Source organism: Oncorhynchus masou, unplaced genomic scaffold (genome assembly GCF_036934945.1).
Source record: "Oncorhynchus masou masou isolate Uvic2021 unplaced genomic scaffold, UVic_Omas_1.1 unplaced_scaffold_916, whole genome shotgun sequence".
NCBI lineage: Eukaryota > Metazoa > Chordata > Actinopteri > Salmoniformes > Salmonidae > Oncorhynchus > Oncorhynchus masou.
The window spans coordinates 90,685-112,501 of record NW_027015637.1 but is presented as its reverse complement, the minus strand read 5'-3'; the positions used below and the strand labels follow the sequence as shown (position 1 = coordinate 112,501).

General features: G+C 43.8%; 1 protein-coding gene across 1 annotated transcript in view; it reads left to right on the top strand.

The window, feature by feature from the left end:
• The window catches only part of dapk2a (death-associated protein kinase 2a), a 31,223-nt gene extending 9,865 nt beyond the window's left edge, over positions 1-21,358 (top strand). The window contains exons 5-9 of the mRNA XM_064964111.1: positions 4,179-4,308; positions 12,785-12,857; positions 15,027-15,179; positions 18,026-18,071; positions 20,645-21,358. Of these exons, the coding sequence (XP_064820183.1) occupies positions 4,179-4,308; positions 12,785-12,857; positions 15,027-15,179; positions 18,026-18,071; positions 20,645-21,358 (1,116 nt within the window). The remainder of the gene's footprint in view (positions 1-4,178; positions 4,309-12,784; positions 12,858-15,026; positions 15,180-18,025; positions 18,072-20,644) is intronic.
• Positions 21,359-21,817: the final 459 nt, after the last annotated feature.

Here is a 21,817-nt window from a genome sequence, read left to right as displayed (position 1 = left end):
GATCTATAGACTGCTGTACAAAGATGATAGATATATAGAAAGATCTATAGACTGCTGTACAAAGATGATAGATATTTCGAAAGATGTTTAGACTGCTGTACAAAGATGATCGATATATAGAGAGATATATAGACTGCTGTACAAAGATGATAGATAAACTCAGCAAAAAAGAAACGTCCTCTCACTGTCAACTGTGTTTATTTTCAGCAAACTTAACATGTGTAAATATTTGTATGAACATAACAAGATTCAACAACTGAGACATAAACTGAACAAGTTTCACAGACATGTGACTAACAGAAATAGAATAACGTGTCCCTGAACAAAGGGGGGGTCAAAATCAAAAGTAACAGCGAGTATCTGGTGTGGCCACCAGCTGCATTAAGTACTGCAGTGCATCTCCTTCTCATGGACTGCACCAGATTTGCCAGTTCTTTCTGTGAGATGTTACCCCACTCTTCCACCAAGGCACCTGCAAGTTCCTGGACATTTCTGGGGGGGGGGGATGGCCCTAGCCCTGACCCTCCGATCCAACAGGTCCCAGATGTGCTCAATGGGATTGAGATCCGGGCTCTTCGCTGGCCATGGCAGAACACTGACATTCCTGTCTTGCAGGAAATCACACACAGAATGAGAGGTATGGCTGGTGGCATTGTCATGCTGGAGGGTTATGTCAGGATGAGCCTGTAGGAAGTGTACCACATGAGGATGTCTTCCCTGTAACGCACAGCATTGAGATTGCCTGCAATGACAACAAGCTCAATCCAATGATGCTGTGACACACTGCCCTCGACCATGACAGACGTCTCACAGTATGGACATTGCAATTTATTTCCCTGGCCACATCTGCAGTCCTCATGCCTCCTTGCAGCATGCCTAAGGCACATTCACGCAGATGAGCAGGGACCCTGGGCATCTTTCTTTTGTTTTTGTTTTCAGAGTCAGTAGAAAGGCCTCTTTAGTGTCCTAAGTTGTCATAACTGTGACCTTAATTGCCTACCGTCTGTAAGTGTCTTAATTAATGACCTTTCTACAGGTGCATGCTCATTCATTGTTTATGGTTCATTGAACAAGCATGGAAAACAGTGTTTAAACCCTTTACAATGAAGATATGTGAAGTTATTTGGATTTTTGCGAATTATCTTTGAAAGACAGAGTCCTGAAAAAGGGACGTTTCTTTTTTTGCGGAGTTTATATAGAAAGATGTGTAGACTGCTGTACCAAGATGAAAGATATGTTGAAATATGTTTAGACTGCTATACAAAGATAATAGATATATAGAAAGATGTGTAGACTGCTGTACAAAGATGATAGATATATAGAAAGATGTGTAGACTGCTGTACAAAGATGATAGATATATAGAAAGATGTGTAGACTGCTGTACAAAGATGATAGATATATAGAAAGACTGTATAGACTGCTGTACAAAGTGAAGCTGAAATATACAACTGTTTCGAGAAGTATAGTCAAATTGGTAACACTTTAGACAGCAGGTACTGTATAATGCATTATGGTCTTGTCATGAGCTTAAATGAGGGCTGGATGGCTGAAATCTGTACTGCTGAGAGCTTTAAATCCCATTAATAAGAGACACACTTGGGGGGTGCAGCTCGCAGCACTTTACCTCAGATAGAGAGATGGACAGAGAAGGAGAGGGAGAGAGACAGTGCTGTGTCAGGTATGGGAAAAGGGTTCAATAAGGGTGCAGTCCTTCCCGGCATTGACAGAGAGGCTTGCTGTGGTCTCACCACAGGAAGACTGGGGGAGGGGGAGACGGGAAAGGGAGGAGGAGACGAAAGAGACAGGGGAGAGGGAGGAGGAGACGAAAGAGACGGGAGAGGGAGGGGGAGACGAAAGAGACAGGAGAGGGAGACGAAAGAGATGGGAGGGGAGACGAAAGAGATGGGAGAAAGAGGGGGAGACGAAAGAGACAGGAAAGGGAGGAGGAGACGAAAGAGACGGGAGAGGGAGGGGGAGACGAAAGAGACAGGAGAGGGAGGGGGAGACGAAAGAGACGGGAGAGGGAGGAGAAGACGAAAGAGATGGGAGAGGGAGGGGGAGACGAAAGAGATAGGAGAGGGAGGAGGAGACAGGAGAGAGGGAGGAGGAGACAAAAGAGACAGGAGAGAGAGGAGGAGACGAAAGAGATGGGAGAGGGGGAGACGAAAGAGACAGAGGAGAGGGAGGAGAAGACGAAGGAGATGGGGGAGAGGGAGGAGGAGACGAAAGAGACAGGGGAGAGGGAGGAGGAGACAAAAGAGACAGGAGAGGGAGGAGGAGACGAAAGAGATGGGAGAGGGGGGGAGACGAAAGAGATGGGAGAGGGAGGAGGAGACGGGAGAGACAGGGGAGAGGGAGGAGAAGACGATGGAGATGGGGGAGAGGGAGGAGGAGACGAAGGAGACGGGGGAGAGGGAGGAGGAGACGAAGGAGACGGGGGAGAGGGAGGAGGAGACGAAAGAGACAGAGGAGAGGGAGGTGAAGACGAAGGAGATGGGGGAGAGGGAGGAGGAGACGAAAGAGACAGAGGAGAGGGAGGTGAAGACGAAGGAGATGGGGGAGAGGGAGGAGGAGACGAAAGAGACCTGAGAGGGAGGAGGAGACGAAAGAGATGGGAGAGGGAGGAGGAGACCGGAGAGACGAGGAGGGGAGACGAAAGAGACAAGGGGAAGTAGAGATGAAAGAGACAGGGGAGGGAGAGACAAAAGAGAGGGGAGGGAGAGACAAAAGAGAGGGGAGGGAAGGGGAGATGAAAGAGACAGGGGAGGGAGAGACAAAAGAGGGGAGGGAGAGACAGAAGAGAGGAGAGGGAGAGATGAGAGAGAGGGGAGGGAGAGACAAAAGAGAGGGAAGGGAGAGACAAAAGAGGGAAGGGAGAGACAAAAGAGAGGGAAGGGAGAGACAAAAGAGAGGGGAGGGAGAGACAGAAGAGAGGAGAGGGAGAGATGAGGGAGAGATGAGAGAGAGGAGAGGGAGAGACAAAAGAGAGGAGAGGGAGAGACGAGAGAGAGGGGAGGGAGAGAGGAGAGAGAGGAGAGGGAGAGACAGAAGAGAGGGAAGGGAGAGACAAAAGAGAGGGAAGGGAGAGACAAAAGAGAGGAGAGGGAGAGATGAGAGAGAGGGGAGGGAGAGACGAGAGAGAGGAGAGGGAGAGACAGAAGAGAGGAGAGGGAGAGATGAGAGAGAGGGGAGGGAGAGATAAAAGAGAGGGGAGGGAGAGATGACGGAGAGATGAGAGAGTGGAGAGGGAGAGATGAGAGAGAGGAGAGGGAGAGACAAATGAGAGGAGAGGGAGAGACGAGAGAGAGGGGAGGGAGAGGGGAGAGAGAGGGGAGGGAGAGACGAGAGAGAGGGGAGGGAGAGACAAAAGAAAGGAGAGGGAGAGACGAGCGAGAGAGGGGAGGGAGAGATGAGAGAGAGGAGAGGGAGAGACGAGAGAGAGGAGAATGAGAGACGAGAGAGAGGAGAATGAGAGACAGAGGAGGAGGGAGAGACGAGAGAGAGGAGAGGGAGAGACGAGAGAGGGGAGAATGAGAGACGAGAGAGAGGAGAATGAGAGACAGAGGAGGAGGGAGAGACGAGAGAGAGGAGAGGGAGAGACGAAAGAGACAGAGGAAGGAGGGAGAGACGAGAGAGAGGAGAGGAAGAGCAGACGGGTGACATTTGGGATGCAGGCTGTGCAGACTGAGGTAAATATGAAGTCCAGGGGTCCATAGGAAGGCTCCTTTACACCACAGCCGGCTGGCAATGCCAAAGTCAGGAACACAGTACGGTCACGGTGATAGAAGGTCGGAGGGCAACGTTTGACCTTTTGGGTTTGTTTCAAAGGTGTCACCCAGAAGCAGGAAACAGGAAGAGAGGAGAAGCCCTGCAGAATAGGACAGGACATCCATTTAATAAGACTGGACGACTCTTTCAACACTTAAGCCCTCTGACAGTGCACTTCTTTCATCCACGTTGGGTTGACGGGGTTTATCTGACGTTGGGTGAACGGGGTTTATCTGACGTTAGGTTTATCTAACGTTTGGTTGACGGGGTTTATCTGACGTTGGGTTGACGGGGTTTATTTTCTGATCTTTCTCCTAAGGAGACAGGACTGGAACAGACCCAGTAAACTCACACTAATGATCAGAAATGCTCTCTCAGCAAATCCCTTCACTCTCTTTCTGTTTTTCAGCCTGAAAACATCATGCTGTTGGACAAGAACGTGCCATTGCCAAGGATCAAACTAATCGATTTCGGACTCGCTCACAAAATCGAGGCGGGGGCAGAGTTTAAAAACATTTTTGGGACTCCTGAATTTGTGGGTAAGTTTAAAAAAATAAAAAATTCCTTTATTTTACTAGGCAAGTTAGTTAAGAACAAATTCTTATTTTCAATGACGGTCTCGGAACAGTGGTGTAACTGCCTGTTCAGGGGCAGAACGACAGATATCAGTCTTGAGACTGACTCACATAAACATGCCATAAGTAGACTACAACACATGAATATGAATAAATACATTATCAATGTAAAATCAAATGTTAGTCACATGTGCCGAATACAACAGGTGTAGTAGACCTTACAGTGAAATGCTGAATACAACAGGTGTAGTAGACATCACAGTGAAATGCTGAATACAACAGGTGTAGTAGACCTTACAGTGAAATGATGAATACAACAGCTGTAGTAGACCTCACAGTGAAATGCTGAATACAACAAGTGTAGTAGACCTTACGGTGAAATGATGAATACAACAGCTGTAGTAGACCTCACAGTAAAATGATGAATACAACAGCTGTAGTAGACCTCACTGTGAAATGCTGAATACAACAGGTGTAGTAGATCTTACAGTGAAATGCAGAATACAACAGGTGTAGTAGACCTTACAGTGAAATTATGAATACAACAGGTGTAGTAGACCTTACAGTGAAATGATGAATACAACAGGTGTAGTAGACCTTACAGTGAAATGATGAATACAATAGGTGTAGTAGACCTCACAGTGAAATTATGAATACAACAGGTGTAGTAGACCTTACAGTGAAATGATGAATACAACAGGTGTAGTAGACCTTACAGTGAAATGATGAATACAACAGGTGTAGTGGACCTTACAGTGAAATGCTGAATACAACAGGTGTAGTAGACCTCACAGTGAAATGCTGAATACAACAGGTGTAGTAGACCTTACAGTGAAATGATGAATACAACAGCTGTAGTAGACCTCACAGTGAAATGCTGAATACAACAGGTGTAGTAGACCTTACGGTGAAATGATGAATACAACAGCTGTAGTAGACCTCACAGTGAAATGATGAATACAACAGCTGTAGTAGACCTCACTGTGAAATGCTGAATACAACAGGTGTAGTAGATCTTACAGTGAAATGCAGAATACAACAGGTGTAGTAGACCTTACAGTGAAATTATGAATACAACAGGTGTAGTAGACCTTACAGTGAAATGATGAATACAACAGGTGTAGTAGACCTTACAGTGAAATGATGAATACAACAGGTGTAGTAGACCTTACAGTGAAATGATGAATACAACAGGTGTAGTAGACCTTACAGTGAAATGCTGAATACAACAGGTGTAGTAGACCTAACAGTGAAATGATGAATACAACAGCTGTAGTAGACCTCACAGTGAAATGCTGAATACAACAGGTGTAGTAGACCTTACGGTGAAATGATGAATACAACAGCTGTAGTAGACCTCACAGTGAAATGATGAATACAACAGCTGTAGTAGACCTCACTGTGAAATGCTGAATACAACAGGTGTAGTAGATCTTACAGTGAAATGCAGAATACAACAGGTGTAGTAGACCTTACAGTGAAATTATGAATACAACAGGTGTAGTAGACCTTACAGTGAAATGATGAATACAACAGGTGTAGTAGACCTTACAGTGAAATGATGAATACAACAGGTGTAGTAGACCTCACAGTGAAATGCTGAGTACAACAGGTGTAGTAGACCTTACAGTGAAATGCTGAATACAACAGGTGTAGTAGACCTTACAGTGAAATGCTGAATACAACAGGTGTAGTAGACCTTATAGTGAAATGCTGAATACAACAAGTGTAGTAGACCTTACGGTGAAATGATGAATACAACAGCTGTAGTAGACCTCACAGTAAAATGATGAATACAACAGCTGTAGTAGACCTCACTGTGAAATGCTGAATACAACAGGTGTAGTAGATCTTACAGTGAAATGCAGAATACAACAGGTGTAGTAGACCTTACAGTGAAATTATGAATACAACAGGTGTAGTAGACCTTACAGTGAAATGATGAATACAACAGGTGTAGTAGACCTTACAGTGAAATGATGAATACAATAGGTGTAGTAGACCTCACAGTGAAATTATGAATACAACAGGTGTAGTAGACCTTACAGTGAAATGATGAATACAACAGGTGTAGTAGACCTTACAGTGAAATGATGAATACAACAGGTGTAGTGGACCTTACAGTGAAATGCTGAATACAACAGGTGTAGTAGACCTCACAGTGAAATGCTGAATACAACAGGTGTAGTAGACCTTACAGTGAAATGATGAATACAACAGCTGTAGTAGACCTCACAGTGAAATGCTGAATACAACAGGTGTAGTAGACCTTACGGTGAAATGATGAATACAACAGCTGTAGTAGACCTCACAGTGAAATGATGAATACAACAGCTGTAGTAGACCTCACTGTGAAATGCTGAATACAACAGGTGTAGTAGATCTTACAGTGAAATGCAGAATACAACAGGTGTAGTAGACCTTACAGTGAAATTATGAATACAACAGGTGTAGTAGACCTTACAGTGAAATGATGAATACAACAGGTGTAGTAGACCTTACAGTGAAATGATGAATACAACAGGTGTAGTAGACCTTACAGTGAAATGATGAATACAACAGGTGTAGTAGACCTTACAGTGAAATGCTGAATACAACAGGTGTAGTAGACCTTACAGTGAAATGATGAATACAACAGCTGTAGTAGACCTCACAGTGAAATGCTGAATACAACAGGTGTAGTAGACCTTACGGTGAAATGATGAATACAACAGCTGTAGTAGACCTCACAGTGAAATGATGAATACAACAGCTGTAGTAGACCTCACTGTGAAATGCTGAATACAACAGGTGTAGTAGATCTTACAGTGAAATGCAGAATACAACAGGTGTAGTAGACCTTACAGTGAAATTATGAATACAACAGGTGTAGTAGACCTTACAGTGAAATGATGAATACAACAGGTGTAGTAGACCTTACAGTGAAATGATGAATACAACAGGTGTAGTAGACCTCACAGTGAAATGCTGAGTACAACAGGTGTAGTAGACCTTACAGTGAAATGCTGAATACAACAGGTGTAGTAGACCTTACAGTGAAATGCTGAATACAACAGGTGTAGTAGACCTTATAGTGAAATGATGAATACAACAGGTGTAGTAGACCTCACAGTGAAATGATGACTACAACAGGTGTAGTAGACCTCACAGTGAAATGCTGAATACAACAGGTGTAGTAGACCTTACAGTGAAATGCTGAATACAACAGGTGTAGTAGACCTTACAGTGAAATGCTGAATACAACAGGTGTAGTAGACCTTATAGTGAAATGATGGATACAACAGGTGTAGTATACCTTACAGTGAAATGATGAATACAACAGGTGTAGTAGACCTTACAGTGAAATTATGAATACAACAGGTGTAGTAGACCTTACAGTGAAATGCTGAATACAACAGGTGTAGTAGACCTTATAGTGAAATGATGAATACAACAGGTGTAGTAGACCTTACAGTGAAATGCTGAATACAACAGGTGTAGTAGACCTTACAGTGAAATAATGAATACAACAGGTGTAGTAGACCTTACAGTGAAATTATGAATACAACAGGTGTAGTAGACCTTACAGTGAAATGCTGAATACAACAGGTGTAGTAGACCTTATAGTGAAATGATGAATACAACAGGTGTAGTAGACCTTACAGTGAAATGCTGAATACAACAGGTGTAGTAGACCTTACAGTGAAATAATGAATACAACAGGTGTAGTAGACCTTACAGTGAAATGCTGAATACAACAGGTGTAGTAGACCTCACAGTGAAATGCTGAATACAACAGGTGTGGTAGACCTCACAGTGAAATGATGAATACAACAGGTGTAGTATACCTTACAGTGAAATGCTGAATACAACAGGTGTAGTAGACCTTACAGTGAAATAATGAATACAACAGGTGTAGTAGACCTTACAGTGAAATTATGAATACAACAGGTGTAGTAGACCTTACAGTGAAATAATGAATACAACAGGTGTAGTAGACCTTACAGTGAAATAATGAATACAACAGCTGTAGTAGACCTTACAGTGAAATGCTGAATACAACAGGTGTAGTAGACCTTACAGTGAAATGCTGAATACAACAGGTGTAGTAGACCTCACAGTGAAATGCTGAATACAACAGGTGTAGTAGACCTTACAGTGAAATGCTGAATACAGCAGGTGTATTAGACCTTACAGTGAAATGCTGAATACAACAGGTGTAGTAGACCTCACTGTGAAATGCTGAATACAACAGGTGTAGTAGATCTTACAGTGAAATGCTGAATACAACAGGTGTAGTAGACCTTATAGTGAAATGATGAATACAACAGGTGTAGTAGACCTTACAGTGAAATGATGAATACAACAGCTGTAGTAGACCTCACAGTGAAATGCTGAATACAACAGGTGTAGTAGACCTCACAGTGAAATACTGAATACAACAGGTGTAGTAGACCTTAGTGAACAGGTGTAGTAGACCTTACAGTGAAATGATGAATACAACAGGTGTAGTAGACCTTACAGTGAAATGATGAATACAACAGCTGTAGTAGACCTCACAGTGAAATGATGAATACAACAGGTGTAGTAGACCTCACAGTGAAAGCTGAATACAAAATGATGTGAAATGCTGAATACAACAGGTGTAGTAGACCTTACAGTGAAATGCTGAATACAACAGGTGTAGTAGACCTTACAGTGAAATGCTGAAATATAGTGAAATGCTGAATACAACAGTGAAATGCTGAATACAACAGGTGTAGTAGACCTTACAGTGAAATAATGAATACAACAGGTGTAGTAGACCTTACAGTGAAATTATGAATACAACAGGTGTAGTAGACCTTACAGTGAAATGCTGAATACAACAGGTGTAGTAAACAGTGAAATGCTGAATACAACAGGTGTAGTAGACCTTATAGTGAAATGATGAATACAACAGGTGTAGTAGACCTTACAGTGAAATGATGAATACAACAGGTGTAGTAGACCTTACAGTGAAATGATGAATACAACAGGTGTAGTAGACCTTACAGTGAAATGATGCTGTAGTAGACCTCACAGTGAAATGCTGAATACAACAGGTGTAGTAGACCTCACAGTGAAATGCTGAATACAACAGGTGTAGTAGACAGTGAAATGCTTACAGTGAAATGAAATGAATACAACAGGTGTAGTAGACCTTACAGTGAAATGCTGAATACAACAGGTGTAGTAGACCTTATAGTGAAATGATGAATACAACAGCTGAATACAACAGGTGTAGACCTTACAGTGAAATGCTGAATACAACAGGTGTAGTAGACCAGTGAAATAATGAATACAACAGTGAAACCTTGATGAATACAACAGCTGTAGTAGACCTTACAGTGAAATGCTGAATACAACAGGTGTAGTAGACCTTACAGTGAAATGCTGAATACAACAGGTGTAGTAGACCTCACAGTGAAATGCTGAATACAACAGGTGTAGTATACCTTACAGTGAAATGATGAATACAACAGGTGTAGTAGACCTCACAGTGAAATGCTGAATACAACAGGTGTAGTAGACCTCACAGTGAAATGCTGAATACAACAGGTGTAGTAGACCTGACAGTGAAATGCTGAATACAACAGGTGTAGTAGACCTTACAGTGAAATGCTGAATACAGCAGGTGTATTAGACCTTACAGTGAAATGTTTACTTACAAGCCCTTAACCAACAATGCAGTTCAAGAAGTGAAAAATACAATAAAATAAAAAAGTAACACAATAAAATAACAATACCGAGGCTCTATACTGACGTGAGTGATACGAGGTGGTAATCATTTAGGCAGGTTACCTTCACAGGGACTATGGTGGTCTGCTTGAAACATGTACAGTACCAGTCAAATGTTTGGACACACCTACTCATTCAAGGTTTTTCTTTATTTGTACTATGTTCTACATTGTAGAATAATAGTGAAGACATCAAAACTATGAAATAACACATATTAAATAATTTAGTAACCAAAAAAAAGTGTTGAAAGAAATCAAAATATTTTTTATATTTTAGATTCTTCAAAGTAGCCACCCTTTGTCTTGATGACAGCTTTGCACACTCTTGGCATTCTTTCAACCAGCTTGACCTGGAATGTTTTTCCAACCGTCTTGAAGGAGTTCCCACATATGCTGAGCACTTGCTGGCTGCTTTTCCTTCACTCTGCGGTCCAACTCATCCCAAGCCATCTCAATTGGGTTGAGGTCGGGTGATTATGGAGGCCAGGTCATCTGATGCAGTACTCCATCACTCTCCTTCCCACATTGGCTATGGAGAGCTTGATCACACCGTCAACCCGGAAACAGCTTGTGCTCTCATGCTTCAGTGTTGCTTGCCTCGAAGCGAGCCTAAAAGGCATTTAGCTTGTCTGGTAGGCTCGCTTCACTTGGCAGCTCGCGGCTGGGTTTCTCTTTGTATCGATGCTTTGCCCGTTTAGCAGGATTTCTTAGGATTCGTGTCCCACTCCTTGAAAGCGGCAACTCTAACCTTTAGCCGGTGCGGATGTTGCCCTTAATCCATGGCATCTGGTTGGGATATGTACGTACGGTCACTGTGGGGACGACGATGCACTTATTGATGAAGCCGGTTATTGAGGTGGTGTAATCCTCAATGCCAAGCGATGAATCCTGGAACATATTCCAGTCTGTGCTAGCAAAACAGTCCTGTAGCGTAGCATCCACGTCATCTGACCACTTCCGTATTGAGCGAGTCACTTGTACTTCCTGCTTTAGTTTTTGCTAGTAAGCAGGAATCAGGAGGATTGAATTATGGTCGGATTTACCAAATGGAGGGTGAGGGAGAGCTTTGTACAGGTTTCTGTGTGTGGAGTAAAGGAGGGCTAGAGTTTTGTCCCTCAGGTTGCATGTGACATGCTGATAGAAATGAGGTAAAACGGATTTAAGTTCCCCTGCATTAACGTCCCCGGCCACTAGGAGCGTCACTTTTGGATGAGCATTTTCTTGTTTGTTTATGGCCTTAATGAGCTCGTTGAGTGCGGTCTGAGTGCCAGCATTGGTTTGTGGTGGTAAATAGACAACTAGGAATAATATACGAGAACTCTCTTGGTAGATAGTGTGGTCTACAGCTTATCATAAGGTACTCTACCTCAGGAGAGCATAACCTTGAGACTTCTTTTAATGTTAGACATCGCACACCAGCTGTTATTGACAAATAGACCCCCCCCCGCGCGCCTCTCGTCTTACCAGACGTAGCTGCTCTGTCTTGCCAATGCACGGAAAACCCAGCCAGCTCTATATTATCCGTGTCGTCGTTCAGCCACGACTCGGTGAAACAAAATATGTTATAGTTCCTAATGTTTTGTTGGTAGGATAATCTTAATCGTAGATCATCCAGTTTATTCTCCAGTGACTGCACGTTGGCCAGTAGAACAGATGGTAGTGGTGGTTTACTCACTCGCCTACGAATTCTCCCAAGGTAAACCCGACCTCTCTGTCTTTTCTAGTGTATCCTTCGCTTCGGGGACTTGTTAAAGAAAAAATATCTTTGTCCAGTTCGAGGTGTTCATGAGACCCTGTGTTGATGTGTCCATGTGTTCATGAGTTCAATGTGTTGATGAGACCCTGACAAAAGGTATTAACAGGAAATGCATTGTTTTGATGTAAATACTACTTTCTATCATTCATTCAGTCTTCCAGTGACCTTATGTCTGTTATTGACACATTCAGTCTCCTAGTGACCTTCTGTCTGTTATTGACACATTCAGTCTTCTAGTGACTTCTGTTATAGACACATTCAGTCTTCTAGTGACCTTCTGTTATTGACACATTCAGTCTTCTAGTGACTTCTGTTATTGACACATTCAGTCTTCTAGTGACCTTCTGTCTGTTATTGACACATTCAGTCTTCTAGTGACCTTCTGTCTGTTATTGACACATTCAGTCTTCTAGTGACCTTCTGTCTGGTATTGACACATTCAGTCTTCTAGTGACCTTCTGTCTGTTATAGACACATTCAGTCTTCTAGTGACCTTCTGTCTGGTATTGACACATTCAGTCTTCTTGTGACCTTCTGTCTGGTATTGACACATTCAGTCTTCTTGTGACCTTCTGTCTGTTATAGACACATTCAGTCTTCTAATGACCTTCTGTCTGTTATAGACACATTCAGTCTTCTAGTGACCTTCTGTCTGGTATTGACACATTCAGTCTTCTTGTGACCTTCTGTCTGGTATTGACACATTCAGTCTTCTTGTGACCTTCTGTCTGGTATTGACACATTCAGTCTTCTTGTGACCGTCTGTCTGGTATTGACACATTAAAGATAATAATAGAACAGAAACTGTTTTGATCCACTAACCTTTTCTATTTCTGATGCATTTAGTGCAGTGTTCTGCTGATTGGTCAACCTGTCTGTTCCAGCCCTAGAGATAGTGATGCATTTAGTGCAGTGTTCTGCTGATTGGTCAACCTGTCTGTTTCAGCCCCAGAGATAGTGATGCTGATTGGTCAACCTGTCTGTTCCAGCCCTAGAGATAGTGATGCATTTAGTGCAGTGTTCTGCTGATTGGTCAACCTGTCTGTTTCAGCCCCAGAGATAGTGATGCTGATTGGTCAACCTGTCTGTTCCAGCCCTAGAGATAGTGATGCATTAAGTGCAGTGTTCTCCTGATTGGTCAACCTGTCTGTTTCAGCCCTAGAGATAGTGATGCATTTAGTGCAGTGTTCTGCTGATTGGTCAACCTGTCTGTTTCAGCCCCAGAGATAGTGATGCATTTAGTGCAGTGTTCTGCTGATTGGTCAACCTGTCTGTTTCAGCCCCAGAGATAGTGATGCATTTAGTGCAGTGTTCTGCTGATTGGTCAACCTGTCTGTTTCAGCCCCTGATTGGTCAACCTGTCTGTTTCAGCCCTAGAGATAGTGATGCATTTAGTGCAGTGTTCTGCTGATTGGTCAACCTGTCTGTTTCAGCCCTAGAGATAGTGATGCATTTAGTGCAGTGTTCTGCTGATTGGTCAACCTGTCTGTTTCAGCCCCAGTGATAGTGATGCTGATTGGTCAACCTGTCTGTTTCAGCCCCAGAGATAGTGATGCTGATTGGTCAACTTGTCTGTTTCAGCCCCAGTGATAGTGATACATTTAGTGCAGTGTTCTGCTGATTGGTCAACCTGTCTGTTCCAGCCCCAGAGATAGTGATGCTGATTGGTCAACCTGTCTGTTTCAGCCCCAGAGATAGTGATGCATTTAGTGCAGTGTTCTGCTGATTGGTCAACTGTCTGTTTCAGGCAGAGATAGCGATGCTGATTGGTCAACCTGTCTGTTTCAGCCCTAGAGATCCTGTGATGCATTTAGTTCATCTGACTGATTGGTCAACATGTCTGTTTCACACTAGACATGAACCATTTGGGAGTTCAACACAACATGAAGCATGAACCACACTACACATGAACCATTTGGGAGTCAATTGAACACAACATGAAGCATGAACCACACTACACATGAACCCTTCTTAGGGAGTTCAACATGAAGCATGAACCACACTACACATGAACCATTTGGGAGTTCAACACAACATGAAGCATGAACCACACTACACATGAACCATTTGGGAGTTCAACACAACATGAAGCATGAACCACACTACACATGAACCCTTCTTAGGGAGTTCAACACAACATGAAGCATGAACCACACTACACATGAACCCTTCTTAGGGAGTTCAACACAACATGAAGCATGAACCACACTACACATGAACCCTTCATAGGGAGTTTCAACATGAAGCATGAACCACACTACACATGAACCGTTATTAGGGAGTTCAACATGAAGCATGAACCACACTACACATGAACCCTTCTTAGGGAGTTCAACACAACATGAAGCATGAACCCTTCTTAGGGAGTTCAACACAACATGAAGCATGAACCCTTCTTAGGGAGTTCAACACAACATGAAGCATGAACCACACTACACATGAACCCTTCTTAGGGAGTTCAACACAACATGAAGCATGAACCCTTCTTAGGGAGTTCAACACAACATGAAGCATGAACCACACTACACATGAACCCTTCTTAGGGAGTTCAACACAACATGAAGCATGAACCACACTACACATGAACCCTTCTTAGGGAGTTCAACACAACATGAAGCATGAACCACACTACACATGAACCGTTATTAGGGAGTTCAACATGAAGCATGAACCACACTATACATGAACCCTTCTTAGGGAGTTCAACACAACATGAAGCATGAACCACACTACACATGAACCCTTCTTAGGGAGTTCAACACAACATGAAGCATGAACCACACTATACATGAACCCTTCTTAGGGAGTTCAACATGAAGCATGAACCCTTATTAGGCATAAGAAAATACACAATATGGGCACAATAACCCGACGCGCACCAGTCAAACACATGTGCACATGCACTGACAATAAACATGGGTGGAACAGAGGGTTAAATACACAACACATAATGAGGGAAATGAAAAACAGGTGTGTGGGAAAACAAGACAAAACAAATGGTGGAAAAAAAAAAAACGGATCGGCGATGGCTAGAAGGCCCCGGCGACGTCGACCGCCGAACAGTGCCCGAACAAGGAGAGGCATCGACTTCGGTAGAAGTCGTGACATGTGACAGGGATGGTGTAGGTGAACACATGCAATGTTCCTAACGCTCCTCCTGTTCTGGCCTTGTTGTTGTTGTGTTCCAGGCTGAGTGGAGCGTCTCCCTTCCTGGGAGAGACTAAACAGGACACGCTGGCCAACATCTCAGCCATGAACTACGAGTTTGACGAGGAGTTCTTCTGTAGAACCAGTGAACTGGCCAAAAGCTTCATACGGCAGCTACTGGAGAGAGACAAGATGTAAGGAGGGATTAGAGGTGGGGGTTAGGGGTCAGGGTCAGCTGGCTAATATGACAGCTACTGGAGAAAGACAAGATGTAAGGAGGGGTTAGAGGTCAGGGGTTAGGGGTCAGCTGGCTAATATGACAGCTACTGGAGAGAGACAAGATGTAAGGAGGGTCAGCTGGCTTATGACAGCTACTCAAGATGTAAGGAGGGAGGGGTTAGGGGTCAGGGTCAGCTGGCTAATATGACAGCTACTGGAGAGAGACAAGATGTAAGGAGGGATTGGAGGTCAGAGGTTAGGGGTCAGGGTCAGCTGGCTAATATGACAGCTACAAGATGTAAGGAGGAGAGGCGGGGTTAGGGGGGGTCAGATGTAAGGAGAGATTGGAGGGATTAGGGGTTGGGGTCAGGGTCAGCTGGCTTATGGTCAGTCAGGGTCAGCTGGCTAATATGACAGCTACTGGAGAGAGACAAGATGTAAGGAGGGATTGGAGGTCGGGGGTTAGGGGTCAGGGTCAGCTGGCTAATATGACAGCTACTGGAGAGAGACAAGATGTAAGGAGGGATTGGAGGTCGGGGTTAGGGGTCAGGGTCAGCTGGCTAATATGACAGCTACTGGAGAGAGACAAGATGTAAAGAGAGATTGGGGGCCGGGGGTTAGGGGTCAGGGTCAGCTGGCTAATATGACAGCTGCTGGAGAGAGGCTAGATGTAAGGAGAGATTGGAGGTCGTGGGTTAGGGGTCAGGGTCAGCTGGCTAATATGGCTACTGGAGAGAGACAAGATAAGGAGGGTAAAGGGTCAGCTGGGTCAAGATGTAAGGAGGGATTGGGGCCGGGGTTAGGGGTCAGGGTCAGCTGGCTAATATGACAGCTGCTGGAGAGAGGCTAGATGTAAGGAGAGATTGGAGGTCGTGGGTTAGGGGTCAGGGTCAGCTGGCTGATATGACAACTACTGGAGAGAGACAAGATGTAAGGAGGGATTGGAGGTCACGGGTTAGGGGTCAGCTGGCTAATATGACAGCTACTGGAGAGAGACAAGATGTAAGGAGGGATTGGGGGCCGGGGGTTAGGGGTCAGGGTCAGCTGGCTAATATGACAGCTGCTGGAGAGAGGCTAGATGTAAGGAGAGATTGGAGGTGGAGAAGACAAGATGGGGTTAGGGGTTATGGGTCAGGGTCAGATGTAAGGAGAGATTGGAGGTCGTGGGTTAGGGGTCAGGGTCAGCTGGCTGATATGACAACTGCTGTAGAGAGACAAGATGTAAAAAGAGATTGGAGGTCGGGGTCAGGGTCAGGGTCAGCTGGCTAATATGACAACTACTGGAGAGAGACAAGATGTAAGGAGGGATTAGAGGTCAAGGGTTAGGGGTCAGGGTCAGCTGGCTAATATGACAGCTGCTGGAGGGAGACAAGATGTAAAGAGGGATTAGAGGTCGGGGGTTAGGGGTCAGCTGGCTAATATGACAGCTGCTGGAGAGAGACAAGATGTAAGGAGAGATTTGAAATTGAGAGATTTGAAATTGAACTCAGGTGCATCCTGTTTCCATTGATCATCCTTGAGATGTTTCTACAACTTGATTGGAGTCCATCTGTGGTAAATTAAGTTGATTGGACATGATTTGGAAAGGCACACACCTGTCTATCTAAGGTCCCACAGTTGACAGTGAATGTCAGAGCAAAAACCAAGCCACGAGGTCGAAGAAATTGTCTGTAGAGCACAGAGACAGGATTGTGTCGAGGCACAGATCTGGGGAAGGGTACCAAAACATTTCTGCAGCATTGAAGGTCCCCAAGAACACAGTGGCCTCCATCATTCTTAAATGGAAGAAGTTTGGAACCACCAATCGGGTGAGAAGGGCCTCGGTCAGAAAGGTGACCAAGAACCCGATGGTCACTCTGAAGGAGCACCAGAGTTCCTCTGTGGAGATGGGAGAACCTTCCAGAAGGACAACTATCTCTGCAGCGCTCCACCAATCAGGCCTTTATGGTAGAGTGGCCAGACAGAAGCCACTCCTCAGTAAAAGGCACATGACAGCCCGCTTGGAGTTTTGCCAAAAGCCACGTAAAGACTCTGACCATGAGAAACAAGATTCTCTGGTCTGATGAAACCAAGATTGAACTCTGAATGCTAAATGGAAGAAACCTAGCACAATCCCTACGATGAAACATGGTGGTGGGAGCATCATGCTGTGGGGATGTTTTTCAGCGGCAGGGACTGGGAGACTAGTCAGGATCGAGGAAAAGATTAAGGGAGCAAAGTACATAGAGATCCTTGATGAAAACCTGCTCCAGAGCACTCAGGACCTCAGACTGGGGTGATGGATCCCTTCCAACAGGACAAAGACACTAAGCACACAGCCTAGACAACGCAGGAATGGCTTCAGGACAAGTCTCTGAAAGTCCTTGACTGGCCCAGCCGGACTTGAACCCAATCGAACATCTCTGGATAGACCTGAAAATAGCTGTGCAGTGATGCTCCCCAATTAACCTGACAGAGCTTGAGAGGATCTGCAGAGAAGAATGGGAGAAACTCCAAATACAGGTGTGCCAAGATTGTAGCGTCAAACCCAAGAAGCCTCGAGGTTGTAATCGCTGCCAAAGGTGCTTCAACAAAGTACTGAGTAAAGGGTCTGAATACTTATGTAAATGAGTTATTTCAGCAATTAATTTTTTATAACTTTGCAAAAATGTCTAAAAAACAGTTGTTTTTTTCATTATGGGATATTGTGTGTAAATTGATGAGGGATTTCTTTTTTTTTTAAATTCATTTTAGAAAAAGGCTGTAAACATAACAAAATGTGGAGAAGGTCAAGAGGTCTGAATTACTATCCAAATGCAGTGTAAACATGTTTGTCTTCCAGGAAGAGATTAACTATTCAAGATGCCCTCAACCATCCCTGGATCAAGGTATATCATTGTCATTTGAAAACAGCATACTATCATGATTGACAGCTTGATGTTAAGACATGCATTGTCGTTTTCTTTTGTGACATAACTTCCTGTATTTTATGATTTGCATAACCGCGCCTCCTAATTATACTGTGACATGTTCAGGCAGAAACGGATTGGTTTCTTGTTTGTACGGTTTTTACATACTTGGTTTCTGACCATGTAATGTATGTTAAGCTGTTATGGACTGCACCTCCCACTCAGACAATGTAGAATATATAATGACCTGGACAGCACCTCCCACTCAGACAATGTAGAATATATAATGACCTGGACAGCACCTCCCATTCAGACAATGTAGAATATATAATGACCTGGACAGCAATGTAGAATATATAATGACCTGGACAGCACCTCCCACTCAGACAATGTAGAATATATAATGACCTGGACAGCACCTCCCACTCAGACAATGTAGAATATATAATGACCTGGACAGCACCTCCCACTCAGACAATGTAGAATATATAATGACCTGGACAGCACCTCCCACTCAGACAATGTAGAATATATAATGACCTGGACAGCACCTCCCACTCAGACGATTTAGAATATATAATGACCTGGACAGCACCTCCCACTCAGACAATGTAGAATATATAATGGCCTGGACAGCACCTCCCACTCAGACAATGTAGAATATATAATGACCTGGACAGCACCTCCCACTCAGACAATGTAGAATATATAATGACCTGGACAGCACCTCCCACTCAGACAATGTAGAATATATAATGACCTGGACAGCACCTCCCACTCAGACAATGCAGATTATATAATGGCCTGGCTAGTCAGATAGTAGAATATATAATGACCTGGACAGCACCTCCCACTCAGACAATGTAGAATATGACCTGGACAGCACCTCCCACTCAGACGATTTAGAATATATAATGACCTGGACAGCACCTCCCACTCAGTTTAGTTTGAATCAGACCTGGACAGCATTCCATCAGATGAGTTTTTCAATAATATTTGACCTGGACAGCATGTTTCAGACAATTTATAACTTAAATGTGTCCCACCAGACAATTGAATAAAAGACCTGGACAGCACCTCCCACTCAGACAATGTAGATATATAATGACCTGGACAGCACCTCCCACTCAGACAATGTAGAATATATAATGACCTGGAGTGTTGCCTCCCACTCAGACAATGTAGAATATATAATGACCTGACAGCACCTCCCACTCAGACAATGTAGAATATATAATGACCTGACAGCACCTCCCAGTGTTGCCTGTTATAATATATAACTAACCATGTGACTGAGTGTTGCCTGGACAGCACCTCCCACTCAGACAATGTAGAATATATAATGACCTGGACAGTGTTCCCACTCAGTTGGGTAATATATAATAACTGATTATATAATGACCTAACCATGTCACCTCAGACAATGTTAGTAATATATAACTAACCATGTGAGATAGAGAGTTGTCTGTTAGTTTGAATAGATGTGTATTCCATCAGATGAGTTTTTCCTGATAATGTTTGTCCTGCCATGTTTGTGACTTTTAATATAAACTAACCATGTGACCTTGAGTTTGCCTGTTGGGTAATATATAACTAACCATGTGACCTGGAGTGTTGCCTGTTGGGTAATATATAACTAACCATGTGACCTGGAGTGTTGCCTGTTGGGTAATATATAACTAACCATGTGACCTGGAGTGTTGCCTGTTGGGTAATATATAACTAACCATGTGACCTGGAGTGTTGCCTGTTGGGTAATATATAACTAACCATGTGACCTGGAGTGTTGCCTGTTGGGTAATATATAACTAACCATGTGACCTGGAGTGTTGCCTGTTGGGTAATATATAACTAACCATGTGACCTGGAGTGTTGCCTGTTGGGTAATATATAACTAACCATGTGACCTGGAGTGTTGCCTGTTGGGTAATATATAACTAACCATGTGACCTGGAGTGTTGCCTGTTGGGTAATATATAACTAACCATGTGACCTGGAGTGTTGCCTGTTGGGTAATATATAACTAACCATGTGACCTGGAGTGTTGCCTGTTGGGTAATATATAACTAACCATGTGACCAGGAGTGTTGCCTGTTGGGTAATATATAACTAACCATGTGACCTGGAGTGTTGCCTGTTGGGTAATATATAACTAACCATGTGACCTGGAGTGTTGCCTGTTGGGTAATATATAACTAACCATGTGACCTGGAGTGTTGCCTGTTGGGTAATATATAACTAACCATGTGACCTGGAGTGTTGCCTGTTGGGTAATATATAACTAACCATGTGACCTGGAGTGTTGCCTGTTGGGTAATATATAACTAACCATGTGACCTGGAGTGTTGCCTGTTGGGTAATATATAACTAACCATGTGACCTGGAGTGTTGCCTGTTGGGTAATATATAACTAACCATGTGACCTGGAGTGTTGCCTCTGGCTTATATTCCATTGCTGTCCAGAACATCATCAATGCATGGCATGCAGTGCCAGTAAGTGACTTCCAGCTCAGTAACCCTCCGTCTATCGTCCTCATCTCTTGTGTCTGAAGTCTAATGAATGCAAGGAGGAGACTCCCATCACCAAAACCCCGGACCAGACCAAGACCCCGGACCAGACCAAGACCCCGGACCAGACCAAGACCCCTAAGAAGCGCGAGCGCCGTCAGCTGAAGACCAAACGTCTCAAGGAGTACACCATGAAGTCCCACTCCTCCATGCCCCCCAACAACACCTACGTCAACTTCGAACGCTTCGTCCAGGTAGTGGAGGACATCAGCCGGATGGAGGGCTCCTTCACTGGGCTAGCCTCGGCCCACGACTCCCTGCAGGAGGACATCGACGCCTTGGTCTCCGTCTACAACCACAAGGAGTCCTGGTACAAGGAGGAGAGCGAGGGGGTCCGTCACCAGCTGTCTCAGATCCGCTACGAGTTCCGTAAAGTGGAGGCGATGAAGAGGAGCCTGCAGGATGAGATGAAGGTGGTGGACGTTAGCGTCAGTGACGTTAGCGCCCGCTACCAGGAGAGGAAGAGACACTTTGACGCCCTGAGACAGGAGCTGAGCGACGAGCTGAAGTGGGTGCAGGACGTGGTGGGGTCGTTAGGGGTCACGGGCGGGGTCGCGGACGGGGTCGGAGGAGGGGGCTACCTCAACTGTAACTTCTCCACTGTGTTTAATAATGACGTGAATGAAGCACTGAAGGAAATGCTGAACAGAAGCTGTGGAGGAGATCTGCTGTCTGGGATCAGCCTGAACCTAGTATAGTATAGTATAGTATAGTATAGTATAGTATAGTATAGTATAGTATAGTATAGTAGTGTAGTATAGCATAGTATACTGAGTCTGGACTGTAAGAGAGTATAGTATAGTATAGTATAGTATAGTATAGTATAGTATAGTATAGTATAGTATAGTATAGTATAGTATAGTATAGTATAGTATAGTATATGGTATAGTATAGTATAGTATAGTATAGTATAGTATAGTATAGTATAGTATAGTATAGTATAGTATAGTATAGTATAGTATAGTATAGTATAGTATAGTATAGTATAGTGTAGTATAGTATAGTATAGTATAGTATAGTATAGTATAGTATAGTATAGTATAGTATAGTATAGTATAGTATAGTAGTATAGTAGTACAGTATAGTATAGTATCAGTAGTAGTATAGTATAGTATAGTATGTATAGTATAGTATAGTATAGTATAGTATAGTATAGT